General features: G+C 39.8%; 1 protein-coding gene across 1 annotated transcript in view; it reads left to right on the top strand.

Annotated features, from left to right (window-relative positions):
• Window positions 1–20,445, top strand: part of Sphkap (SPHK1 interactor, AKAP domain containing) — a 151,162-nt gene extending 130,717 nt beyond the window's left edge. The window contains exons 8-12 of the mRNA XM_071619346.1: window positions 6,925–7,110; window positions 8,970–9,056; window positions 11,141–11,193; window positions 11,279–11,463; window positions 19,605–20,445. Of these exons, the coding sequence (XP_071475447.1) occupies window positions 6,925–7,110; window positions 8,970–9,056; window positions 11,141–11,193; window positions 11,279–11,463; window positions 19,605–19,748 (655 nt within the window). The 3' untranslated portion in view covers window positions 19,749–20,445. The remainder of the gene's footprint in view (window positions 1–6,924; window positions 7,111–8,969; window positions 9,057–11,140; window positions 11,194–11,278; window positions 11,464–19,604) is intronic.
• Window positions 20,446–20,645: the final 200 nt, after the last annotated feature.

The following is a 20,645-nucleotide window of genomic DNA, read 5'->3' on the forward strand; positions in this document are numbered from 1 at the left end:
GACCACATGAAACAAAAGTAAGAAGGAGAAATAAAAAAAACAAAATTATAGTTGGAAATTTTGCTCTCAGTAATTGCATAATAATAGAAAGACACTATAAATAAGCAAGACTTGAACAACATCACAGTCAACTGAATGTAATTAACATTATAAAACACCCCATCCACAAAAACAAAATATTCATATTTTTCAAGTCCACTTGAAATATTTACCACAATGTCCCATAAGGCCATAAAATAAACTTTAATAAATTTAAAATAATTGAAATCATACAGAAGATGTTCTTTGATCATAATGGAACTTAAAAAATGAATAATAAAAAGAGATCTGGAAAGTCTTCCAAGATATTTAGAAATTAACAACACCTCTAAATTATCCATTGGTCAAACAGTCACAGGGGAAGTTAGACAAAGTTTGAATTGAATGATAATGAAAACACATCAGAATTTGTGAGATAGAGCTAAGGCAGTGCTTAGGAAATGAATCTATTCTTGTAAATGTTTCTGTTTAAAAAATAATAATAGTGTAAAATCAGTGATCTAAACTCTACCTTAAGATGCTAAAAAAAAATATCATCATTAGACCCAAAGTAACATAAGGAAGGAAATAATAAAAATAGGAGCAGAAACCAATGATTACAAAAGCAGAATAGAGAAAATCTGTGAAATGAAAAAAAACTTTTTCGTCCAAACTCTGATAAATATGTAAATATATAAAGTTGAAGTTAAATAAGCAAGGTCCAAACATTTAATTCTTATGATTTCCTCTTTCAAAGAACTTTTTGCACTGACTGTATGACCCATTGAGAAGAGGAATTTTACTATAGCTATGTATTTATTTTTATTGTTGCCTTTTACCTACGGCAGGGAAGCTATGTTCCATTGACAATAATGACTTAAAACTTCCTTTTAAAATAAGCATAATTATGTTATGTAAACTGATTTGAAGAAATTGTGGGAGTGCTATGACACAGGTGGAATACAGGTACGTCATGAAAGTGGTTAACCAGAGAAGGAAGTTTGGGAGAACACTGGGCTTGAGGGTCCCTGAGGATCTGCCAACACAGAAATGTTGGATGTGCAGGGCAGAGAGTCTGCAAAGCTTGTCCGTGAACCATGAGCTCACAAGAGGGAAGGTCACCTGCGTATGTCTGCACGACACACCAGTCGTCATTCATAAAGGAGTAAAGCTCTACATTTCTCTCAAAAACAACTGAGAACTACTATTTTGAATAATTGTTATTCATTCTCCATTTCCAGTTATGTGGCATGGAACATGAGATTTACTGTAAATAGAGCATGAAATTGAGATAAAATAAAATGCCTGGAGAGACTCCTTTTTAAACCTGGATGTTCAATGTCAATCACAGATTTAACTCCTTTTTTTAGCAAGAAATATCCTGAAATCAATTTGTCCTCTGAAAAAAAGGTCCTAATTTAGTAAGGAATTAATCCAGGAAATTGCTTTTTAACTAGACATATAAATAGGGTCAGAGCCCTCTCCTTTATCACAGCCCCTGGCTCATTTACATTTTTTTTTTTTTTGCAATGTGTTATTGTTTTCATTTGTTGTCAGTAAATTTTTCCTTCATTTAAATGTAAGTAATTCTGTCTCCTTGGATACATCCCTTCTCCCTTTTTTTCTCCCTGCTCAATTTGGAAAGATCTCAACATTTTAGGAAGGAAAACCAAGCGTGTCAAGTAGCAGAGCTTCCCAAAGACAGGCACACTTTGGTACCACGGCTACCCAGAATGTTGTCAGAAAGAATGTTGGAGACAAGGGTCCAAATTGCTTTTAGAAATTTTTAGATTACAAAGTTCACCAATCAAAAGGAAATGTTTAGCCATACCCCCAATGTCATGCATTTGGAACGCCACTTTCTATGCTAGAAGTAATTTTTGAAATAATTTATAGTATAACCATTAAGAATAGATAACAGAACTAATTCTTAGGTGGAGAAAAATCACAAAGACCTTTCTGTAGCCAATATGCTATTTTAAATGAAAGAGTCCCAGTGAATCAGGTTGTGTTTCCTGGCAACAGACCCAGAGAGGGAGAGCTGCAGATGTATAACCAGGAGATTAATACCTTCAGATGGAGAACTTGTTAGGAACTGCTCTCCAGAGGTAAGTGCACTATATCTGCCTGTGTAAGGAAGTGGGAAAGGCAAGACTGGGCAAGGGAGAAGGTGCCCTCAACTTTTGCTTGCAATTCAGCACATCCTGGGGGAACACAGGAGCTGGATGGCCCATGGCATTTGCTGTCCAAAAAGTAGGCTGTTATATCTCTGTGTTAGCCAGTCATTGGGATGCTCACTGGGAAAGTGTAGGGCTTAGGTAGGGAAATCCTGTATGCAAGGGTAATTCCCAATGTGCATGGTCAGCAGAAAATACTGACCGCCATCAGTGTGAAATGGCCTGGAAAGAGGCATCCAGTGTCTGGTGCACCAAGTGGTTGTATTTCCCAGTGTCTGCTGAGAAATACTCTGTTGCTTTTTGTTTGCAGTCATTATTGTCGTTATCTTCTGCTCTGTTTGTTTTTGATGATCCTGTAGTTGGTATCAGAAGACAAACTCCCATGAAAATGTTCACATTTATGTAATACTCAGCGTCTCCTGAAGCAAAGAACACTGCTAATTGGTTTAAAGGGTGAATGAACACCAACCCAAAAGACAGACTTCTAGATACACACAGATGTATATCCCTGGGGCCTCTTGTCTACATTATAGGGTGGTGAAGCAGAGACTATTCCCCTCTCTTTGCAGATTGTATTCTAGAGCAGATCTCTTCCCTCCTTCTCTCTCCCTCCCTATCCTGCCTTGTCAATTTCAGTCTCCCTTTTTCTCTATTCTCTCTTCCCCTCTTTCAGTCTCCTCTTTGTCTCACTCCTCATCAGACACTATTTGGGGAGGGCGGGGTGAAGGGCAAAAAAAGATGCTACAGAAACCCCTGAACTTCTGAATGAGTTCTGTCTTCATAATTCTGAGGGTGCATCTCTCACCTCACATCATGTACAGTGCATTGGGAAATTAGACCATGGGGACTGGGATGCACAGCTCTGTGAATGCCTGAGTATCTAAACCCCAGATCTAGAGGACAAGTAACCCTGTGTGAGTGTGTGTGTGTGTGTGTGTGTGTGTGTGTGTGTGTTTACGCGCGTGCTCAATTGTAGCAGGCACAAATGGAAAGTCAGGTTTATTAAGCACCAGGTGTAGCAGTAGAACATACTAGAAACTGCCCCATATCAACACCATATTTATTTTAAATATTGTTATCTTGTAAGTAGTGCATCTCAGATCTTCCACAGTTTTAGACTGAACAAGTGGAGCCATTTAAATAGAAAATACAGGTCTAGTTATAAAACTTAGCACTTTTAACAATAACATATTCATCTGAAGATGAATCTCATTCATCCATAGCTCTGTTTGTAATGTATCAAAAAGTATAAAATGCATAATAATGCATGCTATAAACACAAATTTAGCCACGCGACCAGCACGCTAGCTTCATAATAGAGGTTCGAAAGCATAAAAATTAACTAGTGAGTTTTAAAATTAAAGAGACATAACCCTCGTTACCTTATTTGCCCAGCTCAGAGACGGCCCCTCCTAGCTCCTGCCTCCAGCCACCTAATGCGGTGGCGAGGTTAACACGAGAGGCCAGCGAGAGGGAACACGCCAGGGAGTGAGCTTTTATTGGGGAACAAAAAATTCAAGGAAAAATTCCATCCAATGAAGGTCGAGGGGGGCAGCATTCCAAGGTCAGGATCAGTGATTGGTCTTCGGATCAGTGGTCAGGCACAGCCCAAAAGGACAAGCCCTCGCACCTGGGACAGGGTGGGGAAGGCTCTGACACGGCTGTGTCTAAGCGCCTCTCACCCAGCCAGGGAGGTAACTCAAATCACGTGTGAGAATGGCTTCCCACACACAAATAACTATATAACTAGAGTGCAAATTAGGAAATAAAAATAAAAAAAACAGATGCATTGCTTTGTGCATTCAAGAGAGAGAGAGAGAAAGAGAGAGAGAGATGACCCAAGCCAATAAGATTAAGAAAGGATTTAGAGATTTAGAAGCCTCTTAGCTGAGCCTCTAAAGGTAGTAAGAAGCAGAAGAATGTTATTAGACATATGATTCCTGAAGAATTATATATTTCACTAATAAAGAATGATGATAATTTTTACTTATATTCTAGGTGCTAAACTGAGTGCATTAAACAAATTTTATTTTACAATTTATGTTTTCCAAAAGCCTATGTGAAGTGTAAATTATTATTATTTTTTTATTTTTGGTGAGGTTATTTAACTTCTCCATATTGAACAAGGTCAGCTGGTGGAACTGGAATCCTTAGCTGTTGAACAACAGGAACAGCACTCCAACACTTTTTTTTTTCTTTTTAGTTATACATGACAGTAGAATGTGTTTTTGGCAAATTATACATACATGGAGTATAACTTATTCTACTTAGGATCCCATTCTTGTGGTTGTTCATTTAGCAGAGTTACCCTCTTTGTGTATTCAAATACAAGGCTAGGAAAGTTATATCCAATTAATTCTACAGTCCTTTCTATTATACCCCCCTCTCCCTTCCATTCAATCCCCTTTGTCCAATCCATTGGATTTCTATTCTTCCCCTCCACACCTCCATGGTTTAGCATTAGCATCCACATATCAGAGAGAATATTTTGGTCTTTGGTTTTGTCAGATTGGCTTATTTCACTTAGCATGATATTCTCCAGTCCTATCCATTTACCAGCAAATGTGATTCATTATTCCATTATTCTTTATGGCTGAGTAATATTCCATTGTGTATATATGCCACATTTTCTTTATCCATTCATCTGTTGAAAGACACGTAAGTTGTTTCCATAGCTTGGCTATTGTGAGTTGAGCTGCTATAAACATTGATGTGGCTATGTCACTGTATTATACTGTTTTTAAGTATTTTGGAGAAAATCTTTACCACAAATACCTTGGATATAGCATTAATCTCCAGGTTATACAAAGAACTAAAAAAAAATTGACACGAGAAAAATAAATAACCCAATCAATAAATGGGCAAAGGAACTGTACAAATATCTCACAGAAGATGACATATGAATGGTCAACAAATAAATGAAAAAATGTTCAACATCGCTAGCAATTAGAGAAATGCAAATTGAAACTACACTGAAATTCCATCTCACTCCAGTCAGAATGGCAATTATAATGAATACAAGTAACAACGAATGTTGGTGAGGATGTGGGGAGAAAGTACTCTCATGCATTATTGGTGGGATTGCAAATTGGTACAACCACTATGCAAAGCAGTATGGAGATTGCTTTAAAAACTTGGAATGGAACCACCACTTGACCCAGTTATCACACTCCTTTATCCAATACTCTTTTCTCCAATGTTTGATCAGAGGAAGCGACTAGGCAAAAGATAGAAGGCAAAAAGATGGTGGCATGTTTGGGGAACAACAGATACAGTTTTTTGACCACGTAGTGACCAGGTGGAAGCAGACAAAGCTGGATAGGCAGAGGACCCCCATAAAGGTTTAGCTTTCAAAGATTCCTGAAGGTTCTTGACCAACATCATCTTTCAGAAACATTAATCTAGCAGCAACATAGTGAAGGTTTCCAAAGTGGAATGGCAGCTGGGGTACAACTGCTGAAAGGTTGAAGGAATGTGGTTCAACGAGGAGTGATGTGTAACACCCACTGGCCAAGGTCTAAAGTTTGGTACCAACTCTCGTTGCAACCTCGGATAAATCCTTCCACCTCACTGGGCTTCCATGTTCTCATCTGCAGAAAGTCTATAAATTTCCCTTTCAAATCTAAATTTTTGGCAATTAGGAAGGAAATTAAGGTAATTTCATGAGCACAAAGACAGTTATGAGTATTTGAGATAAACTCTAGATTGGGACTGAAGGTCACAGTGATTGATACCAAAGGTCAATGGAAATAAAAAGCACATGAAAAGTGTGGGACTGCCATCAGGATTTATTTTAGATATGCCCATTCTGAGATGTTAGGAGACAGACTGGAGATGTTCACGAGGCCAATTGAAAAAGAAGCCCTCGAATCCAACGATGGGGTCTTGAGTGGGATTCAAATTTGGAAGCTATTGACATGGACAGGAAAATAGATGGAATTGCTTAGGGACAGACTGTGGAAATGAGGGCAGTGAATCAATCAGAACTGGCTCTAGTGACACTTGAAGGAGAAACAGAGAACTAGGCTCCAGGCAAGGAGTGGCCAGAGGTAGAAATTCATAGGAGGCTAGGGAAGGGACACTTCAAGGACAAAGGACTGAGCAATCAAGACTGAATGCTTTGGAGAGTTTCTTGGTCTAAAACTGCAATGATTCCAAGAGGTGATGCTGATGTAAGCCAGGTATCAGAGGGAGGGGACTGCGTAAAATGTGGCTTCGAGTACAAAATAGGTTCAGAGGCATTTGCAGGAAAAATGACTTGAGAAACTCCAGAACAGGGTCGGGTTTTTTTATCCTAGCATGGTCCATAGACCCACTTGCATTAGAATTACTGGGGTGCTTGGTGAAGTTTCAGACTCCTGGGCCTCCCTCCAGAACCACTGGATCATAATCACTGGGGAGAATGCTTTGTGTATCTTCAGTTTAAATACCTCTGTCCCTCAATAAATCTGATCTGTGCGGGGCAGGGTGATTCAACCTGTTTTTCTAGTGAGCAGAGAGAGTCACCAGAAAGAGATCAACTAAAGAGATAGCAAGGCCAATGGAGAATCCTGAAAAGGCCAAATGGGATCTAGGGCTCCAAAGGAAGGAACAGCTAAAGAAAGTCTCCACCTGTGGCCAGTGACATCTGTTCACTATGTGGAGATCCAGGCTCAACAGTGTCCAGCATGACTCCCTGAAAAGACCTTGCTGTACCTCCCCTCCTGTTAATAATGTCTTCCATCTACAGTGACAGTCTTGATGCCAGAGATGTACCAGGGGCTGAAGTCTCGGCAGAAGCCAGAGCCCCCGATGAGTTCCACAACCCTCTCAGCAGCAGCGAGGAGAGTACAGGCAGCTGGTCCCAGCTGGCCAACGAGGAGGACAACCCAGATGACACAAGTAGCTTCCTGCAGCTCAGTGAGCGATCCATGAGGTACCTGTCTTTCACTTGACTCCCAGGGAAGCTGCTCTCAACATATTACAGAAATGCAAAGTGTCCCTAATACAGAAAAGTCAAAAAAGAAAGCCACCATGGGGTCAAGGTTCCTGCCTGTCATGATTTGTGCTGAAAGGCATCTTAATATCCAGTTATGCCTTAAATTACCTCGGCCAAAGTGAAGAGTTTGTTCCCTTCCCTCAAAGCCCAGATAATGCATTCTGTGATAACAAACTTCTGGGATTTGGGGGGGGGGGGTTGTTTGTTTGTTTGTTTGTTTGTTTTGTTTTTTAATGGAGGACTTCTATTACACTGGTGTGTTTGAACTTTGTTTCTGGTTCATTTGTATTTCAGATGCAACACAGGCTGGGTCTACATGACAGAAGCTGTGTTGTGTGTCTTGATCTGACTTTCCTCCCCTTGACCTCCCCGGTCCTCTGTATTGCTCCTTCAGAAAAGGCAGAGAGGAGTTTAGGAGAGATAAGATTTGGAAGGATTTGAGACAGTCAGGAGATATGTACTAAAAGCTATTCCTCTGTGAAGTGGAACCTCCACAAGAATCTCTGTGTTTCTGTTCCAAGTCTTGTTTGACATTGAACCAACAAACCCACAGATGTTCCAGAGAGGGCAATTGGAAAGTGAGATTCCAAAGCATCTGGATATATGTAGAGCTCTCTGGAAATTCTATCACTGACAGTTGAGTCTGTTTAGACTTAGGGATATTTCATAGTGTTAAATAATTTGTCTAAATTTTTTTAAAAATGTGGAAAAATGCCACAAAATAGAGACAAAAAAAAAAAAACAGAAAGAACTTGAGACTTTTCACTCAACAGCAGAAGTGTATAGATTATTCACCTCCAGTATAATTTTGAGTCATCAGGTTTTAGTCTGTGAACATATTGAATGTCTCACCTGAAATTTCAGACAAGAATTTAAAATTGAGGGAGTTGGGTTGGTGACTCATGGTATTCCTGAAGAAAGCCGAGACAGTCCCATTACATGACACACCCTTTCAAAACCTTGCTTAGAAGAGACATCACTGGGCAGTAGAGAAGGTGTGGGGAAACTCGTGAGTTGCTAACAGCAGCCACGTTCCACTTCACAAGGGGAGACAGAGCCTTCAATGTGGCTCTACTCTGCTGTGTCTCAGTGAGCAAGGCTGGCAACTAGACCATGTGTTAATTGTGCAGCCTGTGAAAGTGACACACTATACAATATGTGATCCTCCTCCTTCTCTATGATGTGTCATCCCTTCTGGAAGACTATAAGATGGAAGAGTGATAAAATTTGACATTACCCAACTTATAGGAAACTCAAGCCAGGTGCACATCCTATGAAATCCTATGGAACGTCCCTGAGAAAAATCTGTGAATGGCAAAGGGACCACATGTATGAGTCCACAGGTTTCTATCAAAATCCAAGAAGCAAACAGATAAGCATTCTGGTATCTCTCCCAGACAGTATTTTCAGGAACATCTTCATCCTGCAGACAAACCCAGAAGCAGGAAGTTTTTTGCTGGTAGATAAAATCTTTCCCTCTAACCAGAATGAAGAAAGAAATAGCAATTCTGATTATTACCCACTAGGTAGGATCTGCCAGGTGTGACTGTAAATTATCATAATAATGATAAAAATAGTTGTTGTTATTATTATCAGCTTGAGCCTGTTAAACAGCTTCTGTCTTGTGTTTTCTCCTAATGTGATTAAAAACCAGTATCAATGAAGGACTCCCAGACACACTGCAATGTTTTTCCAGGGACCTAGGGAAGGACCTCTTACAACAATGGAGCATCAGTGTCAATAGCATGGTCAGGGGGTGGAGATGGGCATTAATATGTAAACTTTTGCTTTGTCAGCAATGGCAACAGTAGTGCCACTAGCAGTCTTGGCATTATGGAGCTGGACATTTATCAGGAAAGCATACCATCTTCTCCCATGATTAAGTAAGTAGCCACTGAGATGCAGTGATTGTGAGACCACTACTCCAATTCCATCTGGCAATCCATTTCGATCATTCAGGTCGTGCCCAACCACTGATTCCATTGTGTCTGTGCTGCTGTGGTTTCATGTCACTAGAGCAAGGACTCAGGACCTAAAACAGGCCTTTGCCCTATCACTACTTGCTTTCTTGGTTTCCAATCTGACCCCTGTGGAATTTTATTTCAGATAAAGTTTACCATTATAATCGCAAGTGTATGTAATTTTACTTACTTGGATATATAGAAACCAATATTCCATTTAAATTGTACTATTTACTGTTCTTCACTATAGAATATACTCACTTCAATTGAGTCAAAGTAAATGATTTTTCCTATGCTTGTGGACACACCTGAGCTCACTACTAAATGTGTCTAGTGCCAAATGGTTGCCATAATGGAGATGTGTGACTACCACATGGGAACTTCTAAAGAATAAAGGAAAAAAACTTAGATAAATGTAATATGTACTACATAACTATAGCACAGAAAGGCAGGACATCACAAAAATCAAGACTACTTACAGAATTTGTGATTACTCTGGAAAATTAAAACCAAAATCTTAAAATTAAAATCCAAATTAGAACCAAAAATCTTTGTTTGATATTATGGCTTAGCTTATTATTTGTAGATTTCTGAAATTTTAGAAAAATAAAAAAAGTTGAGGAGTAAAGTTGCTAATTAACCTATTTTCTCAGTCACTTTCTACATCTAAAGAGCTTTATTTCACCATTTCATCAGAGATTTTCCTCAGCAACTGAAGGTCACAGTGAATCCTATGTGGTTCCATTGGGCCATTATTCAACACATTATTCTTTATTCTTTAAGGAGAAACCCCAAATAAAACAAAACAAAGCTAATTTGGGGTAGCATTTGTTTAGGGACTTTTTCCATCATTCTCTGTAGTATGAGCCTAGACTCAGGGAATGTCTGTCTTCAGGGAAAGTCAAGACCACAATCTCCATTCACAGCCTCCTGCAGCTCCACGGACATCACTCACAGACCAAGTAAAAAATCTAGACCCTTAGGAAACTGGCATTTCTACAAATAGTTAGGTATGGATGAAAAGAATAGCTACACTCTTTCTCTCAACATCAGTGGAATTTATCATTACAATGGAATTCATCAATATAATCAAGCATATGAGCCAGATCTTAATAGCAACAGAGAACATGAAAGAGTTCTCTATTATCAATAGGTACATTTTTAAGAGCCTAAATCCAACTTTCTAGACAGTATAAAAATATAAGACATTCACAGGCTTCCCAAGATGGCCACTTCCATTTATCTGTGGGCCATATGATCACGTTTTGGAAACCCTACTGAGGCTTCCCCCTACCCAGAAGGCTCTGTAATAAGCACATACCAGGGGAAGACACCTCCAATATTCAACATCACCATAGCTAATGAAATACCTTCAGTTAGGAGGCCCTTGTTTTAAGATAACTTCCAACCTACTAAATTCCTCCACAATAAAAAAAGAAAAACTTCCATCCAGAGAGATATTTTGCTGTAAAATTTAAGTTCTGCAGTTTATCCATTGTCTTTTGCCTTATTCCAGAATGAAAAATGATGTACAAGTAAAATACTAATTTTCTATATTAAAATGCAAATATATATTCCTAGCATAGTACAGAGGGGAAAAAGCATTTGACAAGATGGAAACATATGATTCATTGAATGACAAGTAAAATATATGATAAAGATAAGTCCCCAAATCAGAACTCATTACCCAAAAATCTCTCCTTAACTGTTCAGCCCTGTGAAGTTTTATAGAAAGGAGGCTGAAGAGAAGGAGGCTGGGGTCTCCCACACCCATTGTCCTAACTAGAGCCGTTCAGGTTGAACAGGTGAAGGAGGCTATTTGCTGCAGACAGCACCCTATGTCATACTACATGGGCTTCTCCCAGCACTAGGTTGCTCTATGAGAACGACAAATCTAGAATGAATGTCAGGAACTTTCAGTTCAGTAAGACCCATCACCTCATCTCCCATTTAGAGTCTGTTCTTCCTAAACATTACCAACCATATTCTATTGTTTTCTCCCAAAGTGAATTAGTAGAAGAAAAGGAGATTCTTAAAGAACAGTCTGAGAGCATAAAGGGTAAGCCCCGTTCCATAAGTTTGACACACAATTGCCTGCATCTCCCTTTGGGAAGTGGAGTAAAACCGTGGTCGTGTTCATTCAGAACAGGCACCTGGAATGGCAGTGAGAGCCACCAGTCGCCAGAGGAGCCTGCTGGTGATCAACTTCGACCTGGAGCCAGAGTGTCCTGATGCTGAGCTTAGAGCCACTCTGCAATGGATAGCTGCCTCGGAATTGGGAATTCCCACAATCTACTTTAAGAAATCTCAGGAAACCCAGATTGAAAAGGTACCATGTTCCATGTTTGGGGAGGGTATCAATAATGCTGTGTGTTTAATCACTCCTGGAAACTCAGTAAATGCCCATGGAACTATTATGAATTTGAAGTATTTCATCTTGACCTTTCTGGGCCTCAAAATTGTGGCAAGAACTTTGAAACTCTCCACCTATACAGGTATAGTCATGATTGCTGTTCTTTTGAGACTCCACTGGTCCCAACTGGTTGGTGGCAATGAGAAAAGTAAATAGAAAAAAAATATATATTTTCTGTCATTTTTTTAGTGCTACCTTGCTCTGGAGACCAGCCTCTTTGTAACAATGAATTAAATCAAATATAGGAAGAAATGACCCAATATGTTTTAAAAACTAAAGTGAGGCCACACTGATATTCAAAACGAGCCTTGATGTGGTGTAAAAGAGGAGACATGTTTTAATTCTCCACTAAGCAATTTCACATTAGGGGAAACTTCTCATTATCATTTTTCATCTTCCAGAAATACAAAGCTGAGCAGCAGATCCTAAGCCAACTTCACAATGAATAGCAACTGTCGCTGTGATTCCATGTCTCCAAAATCTTTTTTTTATCTGTAATAGAATTCAACCACGTGAATCCATTGGCCATGTCTTCAAACTACAGCTCCCATAATTTAAAAGATATCAGATTGATGGCAACACCATATTAGTTTTCCATTGCTGCTTAACAAATCCCCTAAAATTTACCAGCTGAAAAAACGCTCAGCTCTGCAGACCAAAAGTTCAGATGAGTTTGACAGTGATTTTCACTCAGATCTTACAAGGTTGAAATCATAGACAGCCTGGTTGAGCTCTTCTATGGAAAGTTCCAGGGAAGAATCCATGTCCAGCTCATTTGGGCTGCTGTCTTCATTCAGTTCTTTGCAGTTGTAGGACTGGAACTCCCATTTCTTTGCTGGGTTTTCCCATCAGGCAGGAGCCCCTCTCCACTTCTAGAAGCCACCCAGCTCCTCACTGCATACCCACTTTGTGTTTCCACACTGTCAGTCTGGTGTCTTTTGCCAGTAGGCAGAGAAAATTCTCTGCTTTCAAAGGATTCGATTAGGTTTCCCTGATAGTCTCCCTCTCCATCAAGTCAAAATTAACAGGAATCCCTGCGACCATGTAAGGTGGCAGAGTGAGGACTTGCTCTCTCATGCCATTCATGGCCCCAGGGATTAGGGCAGAAATTGGGGAGCTGTTTTAGGACCCTGCCTGTCACAGCCACCATGTATCTTTTTCATGTCATATTGTCCCAAGGAGCCTCTATGTACCTCAAAATGCATTTCTTAATAGCCATGTGAGAATTGCAGAATACATATATATACACATTTTTATTTGGGGGGTAATCGGGGATTGAACTCAGGGGCACTCAACCACTGAACCACATGCCCAGCCCTATGTTGTATTTTATTTAGAGACAGGGTCTCTCTGAGTTGCTTAGCCCCTTACTTTTGCTGAGGCTGACCTTGAACTCATGATCCTAGTGCTTCAGCCTCTCAAGCCGCTGGGATTACAGATGTGCACCACTGAGACCAGCTGCAGCGTAGATATCATTGCCCCTTTTTTACTAATGAGCAAAGCAGGAGTCAGAGAGGCTGGTACGTGAAATATTGGTCTGATAGTAACAGTTGAGCCAAGTCCCCAAGCTCTGCTTTCTCTATAAGACACTTCTCAGCCATTCTTTACTAAAAAGTACTTCCCTCAAGTTAAATGAATTTAAGATTACAATCTGGAATTCATTTATTTATTTATTTTTGTTGCTAGGAATTGAACTAGGTGATATTTATCACTGAGCTGCACACCAGTCCTTTTTTGTTTTTTTAGGCAGGGTCTCACTAAATTTCTTAGGGCCTGGCTCAATTGCTGAGGCTGGTCTTGAATTTACAATCCTCCTGTCTCAGCCTTCTGAGTCACTGGGATTACAAGTGTGCACCACCAAGCCGGCTACTCTACATATTTTTAATGTGTAATTTCATTTTAATTTTCAGTACCAAAACCTATCAGCCTAAAATAAAATGTTCTTTACCCTCTTGCCCATTTCCCTGCTAGTTAGAATTGGTTTCTTGCCTCTGTTAAACCAGCCAATGGGATTAGCTACTGGAAAAATCAAGGAGTTCTAATCCCTTTCCCATGCCCTCTCCCACCTCAGCCTCTGCCTCCAACCAGTAGTGCATACCTCTTTGCATGCCTAGGTCTGCCTACCAGTCCAGAGTTAAGTCTAGGCATCCTCCTACACTGAGCATGCTTTCTTTCTGCAAAGTGGTGAGTAGGTCACTGTTTAATAAACTCTTCTTCCATCTTACCACTCAGCCTTCTCAGGGCAAAGGATGGAGTGATAGAGCATAAGTCCGTCTCACTCTCACACACATCATACAACAGGGAGGGCAACTGTGAACAACCTCAGGTTCATAGACAGGTTGGTTTCCAACCTTACCTCTAGCTACTCCCCAGATAGAAGCATTTGGGTGGTGTCTTGATGGAACAGATTACTAATGTCTTGATTATGGAAATCATATGAGATTATCTCCATCTGATTTTCTATTCTGAAACAGAATGCCTGTCCTCATTCATAACTATTTTTTTCTGAAAATAAATCTTCCACTAGTGTTATTAAGAAAAACATTAAATGACATTTTACTCATTCAGTTAGCAGTAAGTTAAGGAATTTAATTCTAAATAATGTGATTTTAGGGGATAATTCTTCTAATATTTTTTATCCATCAGTTAAGGCTATCTATATTTAGTGGCTTTACCACAAATGGGAACCACTTTTGGTCGTCTAGGACTGAACTGGTAAATAAATGAAACGTTTAAATAACATTTAGACATATCTGCTTTTATCAAAGGTGATCTTTGAGACCTCATTCTGTTTTGTAACTGGTCAAGTGGTTACATAGTTATTGTCAGGAGGGGCATCTAGATTTCATTTTCTTTTTTTTTTTTTTTTTTTTTTTTTTGGATAAATTAAATCAGTCATCATGTTTCTCTTTACGATATTCTCAACTTAGTAACCTGTGCTAAAGAGGAGGAGGATCTCATGAGTGTCTACTAGAGTAGCTCATCTTTCCCATCATTGCTAGTGAACTTGGCCCTGAGCTGGAGGGCGCTTAAAGACAGCTTGGAACTGATTCCAGCTTTACTTCAAATCCACAGGCAACTTTCAAGTATCCTGGGAGCCCAGTGTTCTGTCACTCTTCTAGTGACACACAGCAGCTTCATTTTCCAAACTTTTCCTTTCTTTGGTATTTTGTCTCATCTTAAAAGACTATCTGCCCTTGAAAGTCACATTCAGAACATTCATCAAATGCTTACGGAGTATCTTCAGCATGTCAGGCCCTGCTCTAAGCTCTAGGAATCCAGGGAACAAAAGAAACAAATTCCTAGTCTCTCAACGTTTACATTCTGGTTCAGGAGGAACCCAAAGTAGGGAGACCATAAATCAAAAGAGGCTCAGATTGTAACCTTGAGATGTGATGGCAGCTCATTCTGAACAAGGAAAATGAGCAACACACATGTTTTCAAAGCATACCCATGAGCCAGTTGAGTACAACACAAGATCACATGGGGCATTTACTCAGAGTTCAGATTCCTAGGCTCCTTCTGGTCTCATTCTGATGATCTCTAAAGTCTGAGATCCCCTCCCATAATAGATATCCTGAAGGAGTGGCAGAATTCACAGTGGTCTTAAAATATGCTAAATTCCATGGGAAAGACTGCTGAGAATCCCAACACCTGATACCGGAAAATGTTTACAAATTTAATTTATAACATCCTTGACATCGTTTAAATTTAACCCCATTAATTCAAGGCAAAAAAAAAAAAAAAAAAACAGAGAGAGAATCATGCACAAAACTGGTTAATAAAAGAAAACAACAATCCAGTGGCTAATAGTCATGATTTTGGGATCCAAAGGTCTTGGCTTTGCAGATCTGTTTAAGGTCGCTGAGCTTCCATGAGCTGGGGTAGGCTGATGACTGTCCTCACAGCAAATCTGGTGCCTTTTTTATCTTTAAACCTGCATTGAAAATTACTTTCTTTTCTTCAAAAAACAGAAAGGAATGCGCAGAAAAGTAACAGATACATGCTTACCTTCCTAAGAAAGTGGGGGCCGGAAAAGAAGTGGCCTTCCCTCTTATTTCTTACTCCACATGAAAAGTGATAGAAAGAGAATGAGAGAAAAATGTTGATGGTATTGATATAACTTTTCCCAAAATAACTCCAATTAAAATATCAGTTCTAAATAAACACGTCACATAGAAAGGAAAAATAAGGAAGCATTCGAGGTACTAAGGTTTGTCATTTGTAAACCCAAGAATTGTCAGGGAACAGAATCCATTAGTCGGGATTCTCAAATTTAGTGAGGGTTAAAATCACCTGGGAAGGTTTTACAAACCTACTGTTCTGACCAGTTAGTTCAGAAGCTCCTCTTTGAGGACACCCAAGCATCAGAGTTTGTGAAGGGATTCCAAGACACAGCCAAGCCAAGAATCACGTCTCTATAGGCCATGAGTTTAGGAGCAATCTAAGCACCAACCAACTCACTTGTGCTTAATGAAATCTAATTCTGCCTTGGAGTAAAACATAGCAGCTATTTTCAGAAGTGTAAGCTGAATGTTTCCAAAAAAGTGAACAATCCTGTAACGGCTCCCATTGATCCTACCATATAATTTTATCAGAACACAAAAGTCATCTACTATTTGATGCTTTTCCTTCAAATGAATCTGCTAATGATAAACTCTCACAGAACATGGATTATTTTAGTTTCCTAAGACAAATGCTCAAGAAATGCCCATTGTGATCTATATTAAAGGAATCTAATTAGTATTGATAGTGGAATGGCAAAAAATAATTTTCTTGTTTTTATTTTTTTAAATCAGTTAGGGTTAGGGTTTAGGGTTAGGGTTACCCAGATTTTTGATGTACTAAAGCTGATGAGGAAAATACAGAGGCGACAGCCTGACAGGCACCATCGAGGCTCTAGGGCCTGCTGCTAAATAAATGTGGGTTTAAAGGCCATAATAATGAAGTGGAAATACCTTCCTCTCGCTTCTTCACAATCTTATTTCGTTTTTATATGAACTTTTTAATAAAGAAAGCATGAGACCTTCTTGCTCCTCAACTCCACAAATGTTTCAAGGTCTCAATGTCCAAGTCATCAGAGTCTTGGAACATGCTATGTTTGGTGGGGCCAGATCATTTTTAAAACCTACTCTATTGAAACGTCAACCTATTGAAACTTAGCAAGTGTGAGACAGATTCTAGCTCCTGGCCATCGCACAAACTCCTGGCCTAGTGATCTACCTGCTGGGATATTTCTGCCCCTTTGGGTCAGCCATCAGCATCCTGTGGTCATCCTGTGGTCACACAGCAGTGAGATGCTCTCCTTCACGGGCCCCAAAGAGATGGAAAGAAGCTTTAGTCTGGCTTCCAGAAAAATCTGAAGCAGCAAGCCTGGAAGGGTCTAGCAAATATTGGCATCTGCCCCTGATCTTTGATTCTTCCTCCACCCCTGGGGAATGAATGTGAGATCAAAGCTGATCAGGTGGTAGCCCAGAAAGTCAAGGTTTACAGAGAGAAGGCAGAAAGGAGCTAAGGCTGGCTTTATATTTCTATGTATTTTGCTTTGGATGCGTCTTTATAAAACTTGCTAAGGAAGAGAATGAACCTTCAAGAAAAGACTTTGGCCAAAGGCCACTGATGAGCTTTCAGGGAAACCATGAGAAACAAGTCAGTGAGCCATGAGCCTCTCTCAGTGGGTCCCCAGGACCCTGATGTGCAGGCCTTCTCCACCAGGAGCATCTACTTCCCAGATTTCTAGCAAGTGCTGGGAAAGGCTGATTCCACATGCAAAGTCCCACCCTTTCCTTCTTTTCCTCCTCTTCAATCAAAGAATGACTGGAAGCTTTTTTTGCACAGAGGTATAAACAGTGGTTCACAAAACTCTTTCTAGGTAAACCACTAGTAGCCACCTGGAATGTTCCCCTTCCTAAGGGTATTTGCACGACAAGCAAAGCCTTCACCTAAGGGTTTGTATCTCTTCCTAAAATGTTAGGGATCAGACAAGCAGGAAAATGTCAGGATGGTGAAGGGTTCCAGGCAACTGTGTTCTCTGTAACTCTAACTAGACTGACGGACCTGAATGAGCTGACTATCCACTGCTGTTGTAGTGAGCAGTAAAAAGAGGGGGCTGCGTCTTTCTTCCACTCTAGGGCCTTAATGACCTACTTGGAGGCAGGCTCTACTGACAAGCTTCTATTGAGCTCCATGCCCACTACCATCATCCCCCTCCAGGTTTTCTTCAGACTTTCCCTAGATTCATGACCTCTGAACATTTTCATGGATCACCCTAGTAGGAAATTATTGAGCAAACCCCTCCTCCCATATGCATGTTTATTTTTTTAATTATATGCATGACATTCAAATACATTACCTAAAATTAAAGAATGAATACTTGGTAAAAGTTTAGCCTCAGTGATGCTAGATGTCCATCCCTATTTCCAGTAGTTTTCTTGAGAACTTTGAATGTATTTGGTTTGCATTTGGTCATCCCTCCCTTCAGCAAATATTCACTGCGCACTCGTAGGTGCAGGCACGAGATATGAAAGCTAAGATATTATCCTTCCTGGGAGATTATTATCTATAACATGGTGGCCATCTGTCTCCCATCTGTGTCCCCTTTTACATCATCCTAAAACTCTTTAAAGACAACATTTATATTTCCAGGTATTAAAAGTTAAGTCTTTCATTTTTTCAGCCTCGAAAATTGCTTTATTTTGATTATGCAAAATACAAAGCAAGCAAGTACAATAAAGTGCTGATTTTTGTAACTGTGCATATAGTTGGGTGCCACCACAGCTGGCAGAAAGAACATAATTTAACAGCGGTTCTCCTTGAGACAACTTCTCAGTAATTAAAATGAATTAACAAATCCAAACTGGAAAGAAACTAACACTCCAGTTTCTTGCTGATCTCTGAAGTCTGAGAAAATGCAAAAAAAAAAAAGAAAAAGAAAAACAACAACAACAAAAAAAAAAACAGGCAGAGTTTTAAAAAATGTCCAAAAAAGAAACATTAAAGAAATATAATTGAATGCCAATTTTAATATCTTTAACAAACAGGGCTTTCTTCCTCAGAATGAGGGCTTTCTTCCTCAGAATGATACCAGGATTCTCAGCCTATCCTTTCTCTTCATGTGAATGTTAATATACTGTCCTGGTACCAAAGTAGAGAAGGATGCCATCATCCAAAGAGCTCCGGACCACAGTGTTAGAAGCCCACGACCCTGATGCCAACTTCTCATTTCTGAAGCCTGAGGTCTTTCATTGTGAATGGCTGCTTCCCAGGCGTTCAAAAGGAATGAAGCTAAACATGATTAAGTGCTTCCTGCAGCTTCAAGCTCTTATTAATTGTTACTTTTCTTTGAATATATCCGTCTAAGGAGTTTCACGCTGGGCTTTATCCTGTAGTTTCATGAAGATAATGACTGACAGTGATTTTTCCTGTCTTCCATCCCTCCAGGCCCACAATTTACTTGCAGTCTAGAATTCTGTTTCTAGCTGTGACCAATTGAAGTTCACACAAATGCCCAGGTGACAGATCTAGGGTGTTTCCTGAATCTTTCCTTTCCTGTTACTATTGGAAACTCTCTTGATGCTTGATCTTAGCACGTGAGGAGGAGAGATGCTTCTCAAGGTGGGTGAGGAACCAATACGTGGACCTGCCTGAGAGCTGGCACTGAATCTGTTTGACCTAAATAAGCACATCCAATGAAAAATTCTTTGTGACAGTGACAGAAGTGAAGAGAGCCATGTTATAGAGCCTTGTTACAGGGGGTCTGTCTCAGAGAAAAGCAGACTTCGGGAAACACTAAGCATCCAAAAATCTGACACTGAAAAGAAGAATCAACATAAGCCTACTGTCCAGGTCCATGCAGGGCAGCAGCTATGTAGAAAATTCCAGTTCAGTTGAAGGGACCCTCCAATAATCTGAAATACCTCAAGGAAATATACCGTCCTAGAGAACAGTCCTCTGAGACTAGAGAGACTCACACACAGACTGGACAGCCACTGGTCTTGAAAGGGTGGTTCAGTAAGATGCCTTTGAGGATGTTGTATTCTGACTCTGTTTTGCTTTAGTTTCTAGATGTTGTGCGGCTGGTCCATCAGAAGTCCTGGAAGGTGGGAGATATCTTTCACGCAGTTGTCCAGTACTGCAAAATGCATGAGGAGCAAAAAGAAGGGACCCCAAGTCTCTTTGACTGGCTCCTGGAACTAGGATAAGGCAGCTTTGCCCTGGAGAATGTCCTTCCTTTATCCTGGCATAGATCACAGTGGTTTGCTCTAAACACTCTGAACTTTCTCAAAACATCACATCTCATTAGCAGAACTATAAGGCATGTACGGCTCAAGTCCACTGGACATGGAATAAATTTGAAGGAAAGCAAAATAAAAGTCTACAAATCAATACAACCTGTTTGGATTATCAAAAGAGCTTGTGTTGGAAGAGCCGGAAGAGACATTCCAGTGGGGCCCAAGTTAGAAAGATCATGATCAGGCCCAAGATATGGCTGGACTCACATAGGTTTAATAATGTAAAATGAGATGTCATGTCTCCAATTATATGAATCAACAAGAAACAAACTCACTGGTTAAAATAATTTTATAAACTATGCTATAAAGTTCATTTTACTTTTCAGAACAGACTGAGGGGTTGATAGCCCAGAGAGACACTTAGAATATACAGGAGAAATGCCCAGACTTTGTATAAATAATTTCCACTTTCAGAACATTATCAGTGGATGATAACAGGAATGAAACAGTGTCCTCCACTGAGGCGATTTCATGTATTCACTGCAATCCACTAATAAACTTCCCACTTTTTGCCAACAATCTCTGGGTTCCTGGCTAACCAGAAAACTGGTGGCATTCAACTAGACAGAGGAAGACTGAATACTGCCTTGGTCCCATTACTGCTTAACTTGGGTAAAAATTATTGTAGAATTCTTCATCTAAGGGAAAGCTTTCTTACTTAAAAGAAAAGGAAATAGTTCTTTGAGATAAAATCTGCTTATGCTTTGGATTATATGAAATATAAACTTTTGATTTATTTTTATTGTAAATTATGGAGAGATTATTATCTTAAATAATATATTGAGTAGTTAAGAGGTTTGGAAACCA

The sequence above is a fragment of the Marmota flaviventris genome, chromosome 11 (assembly GCF_047511675.1).
Source record: "Marmota flaviventris isolate mMarFla1 chromosome 11, mMarFla1.hap1, whole genome shotgun sequence".
NCBI classification, from domain to species: Eukaryota; Metazoa; Chordata; class Mammalia; order Rodentia; family Sciuridae; genus Marmota; species Marmota flaviventris.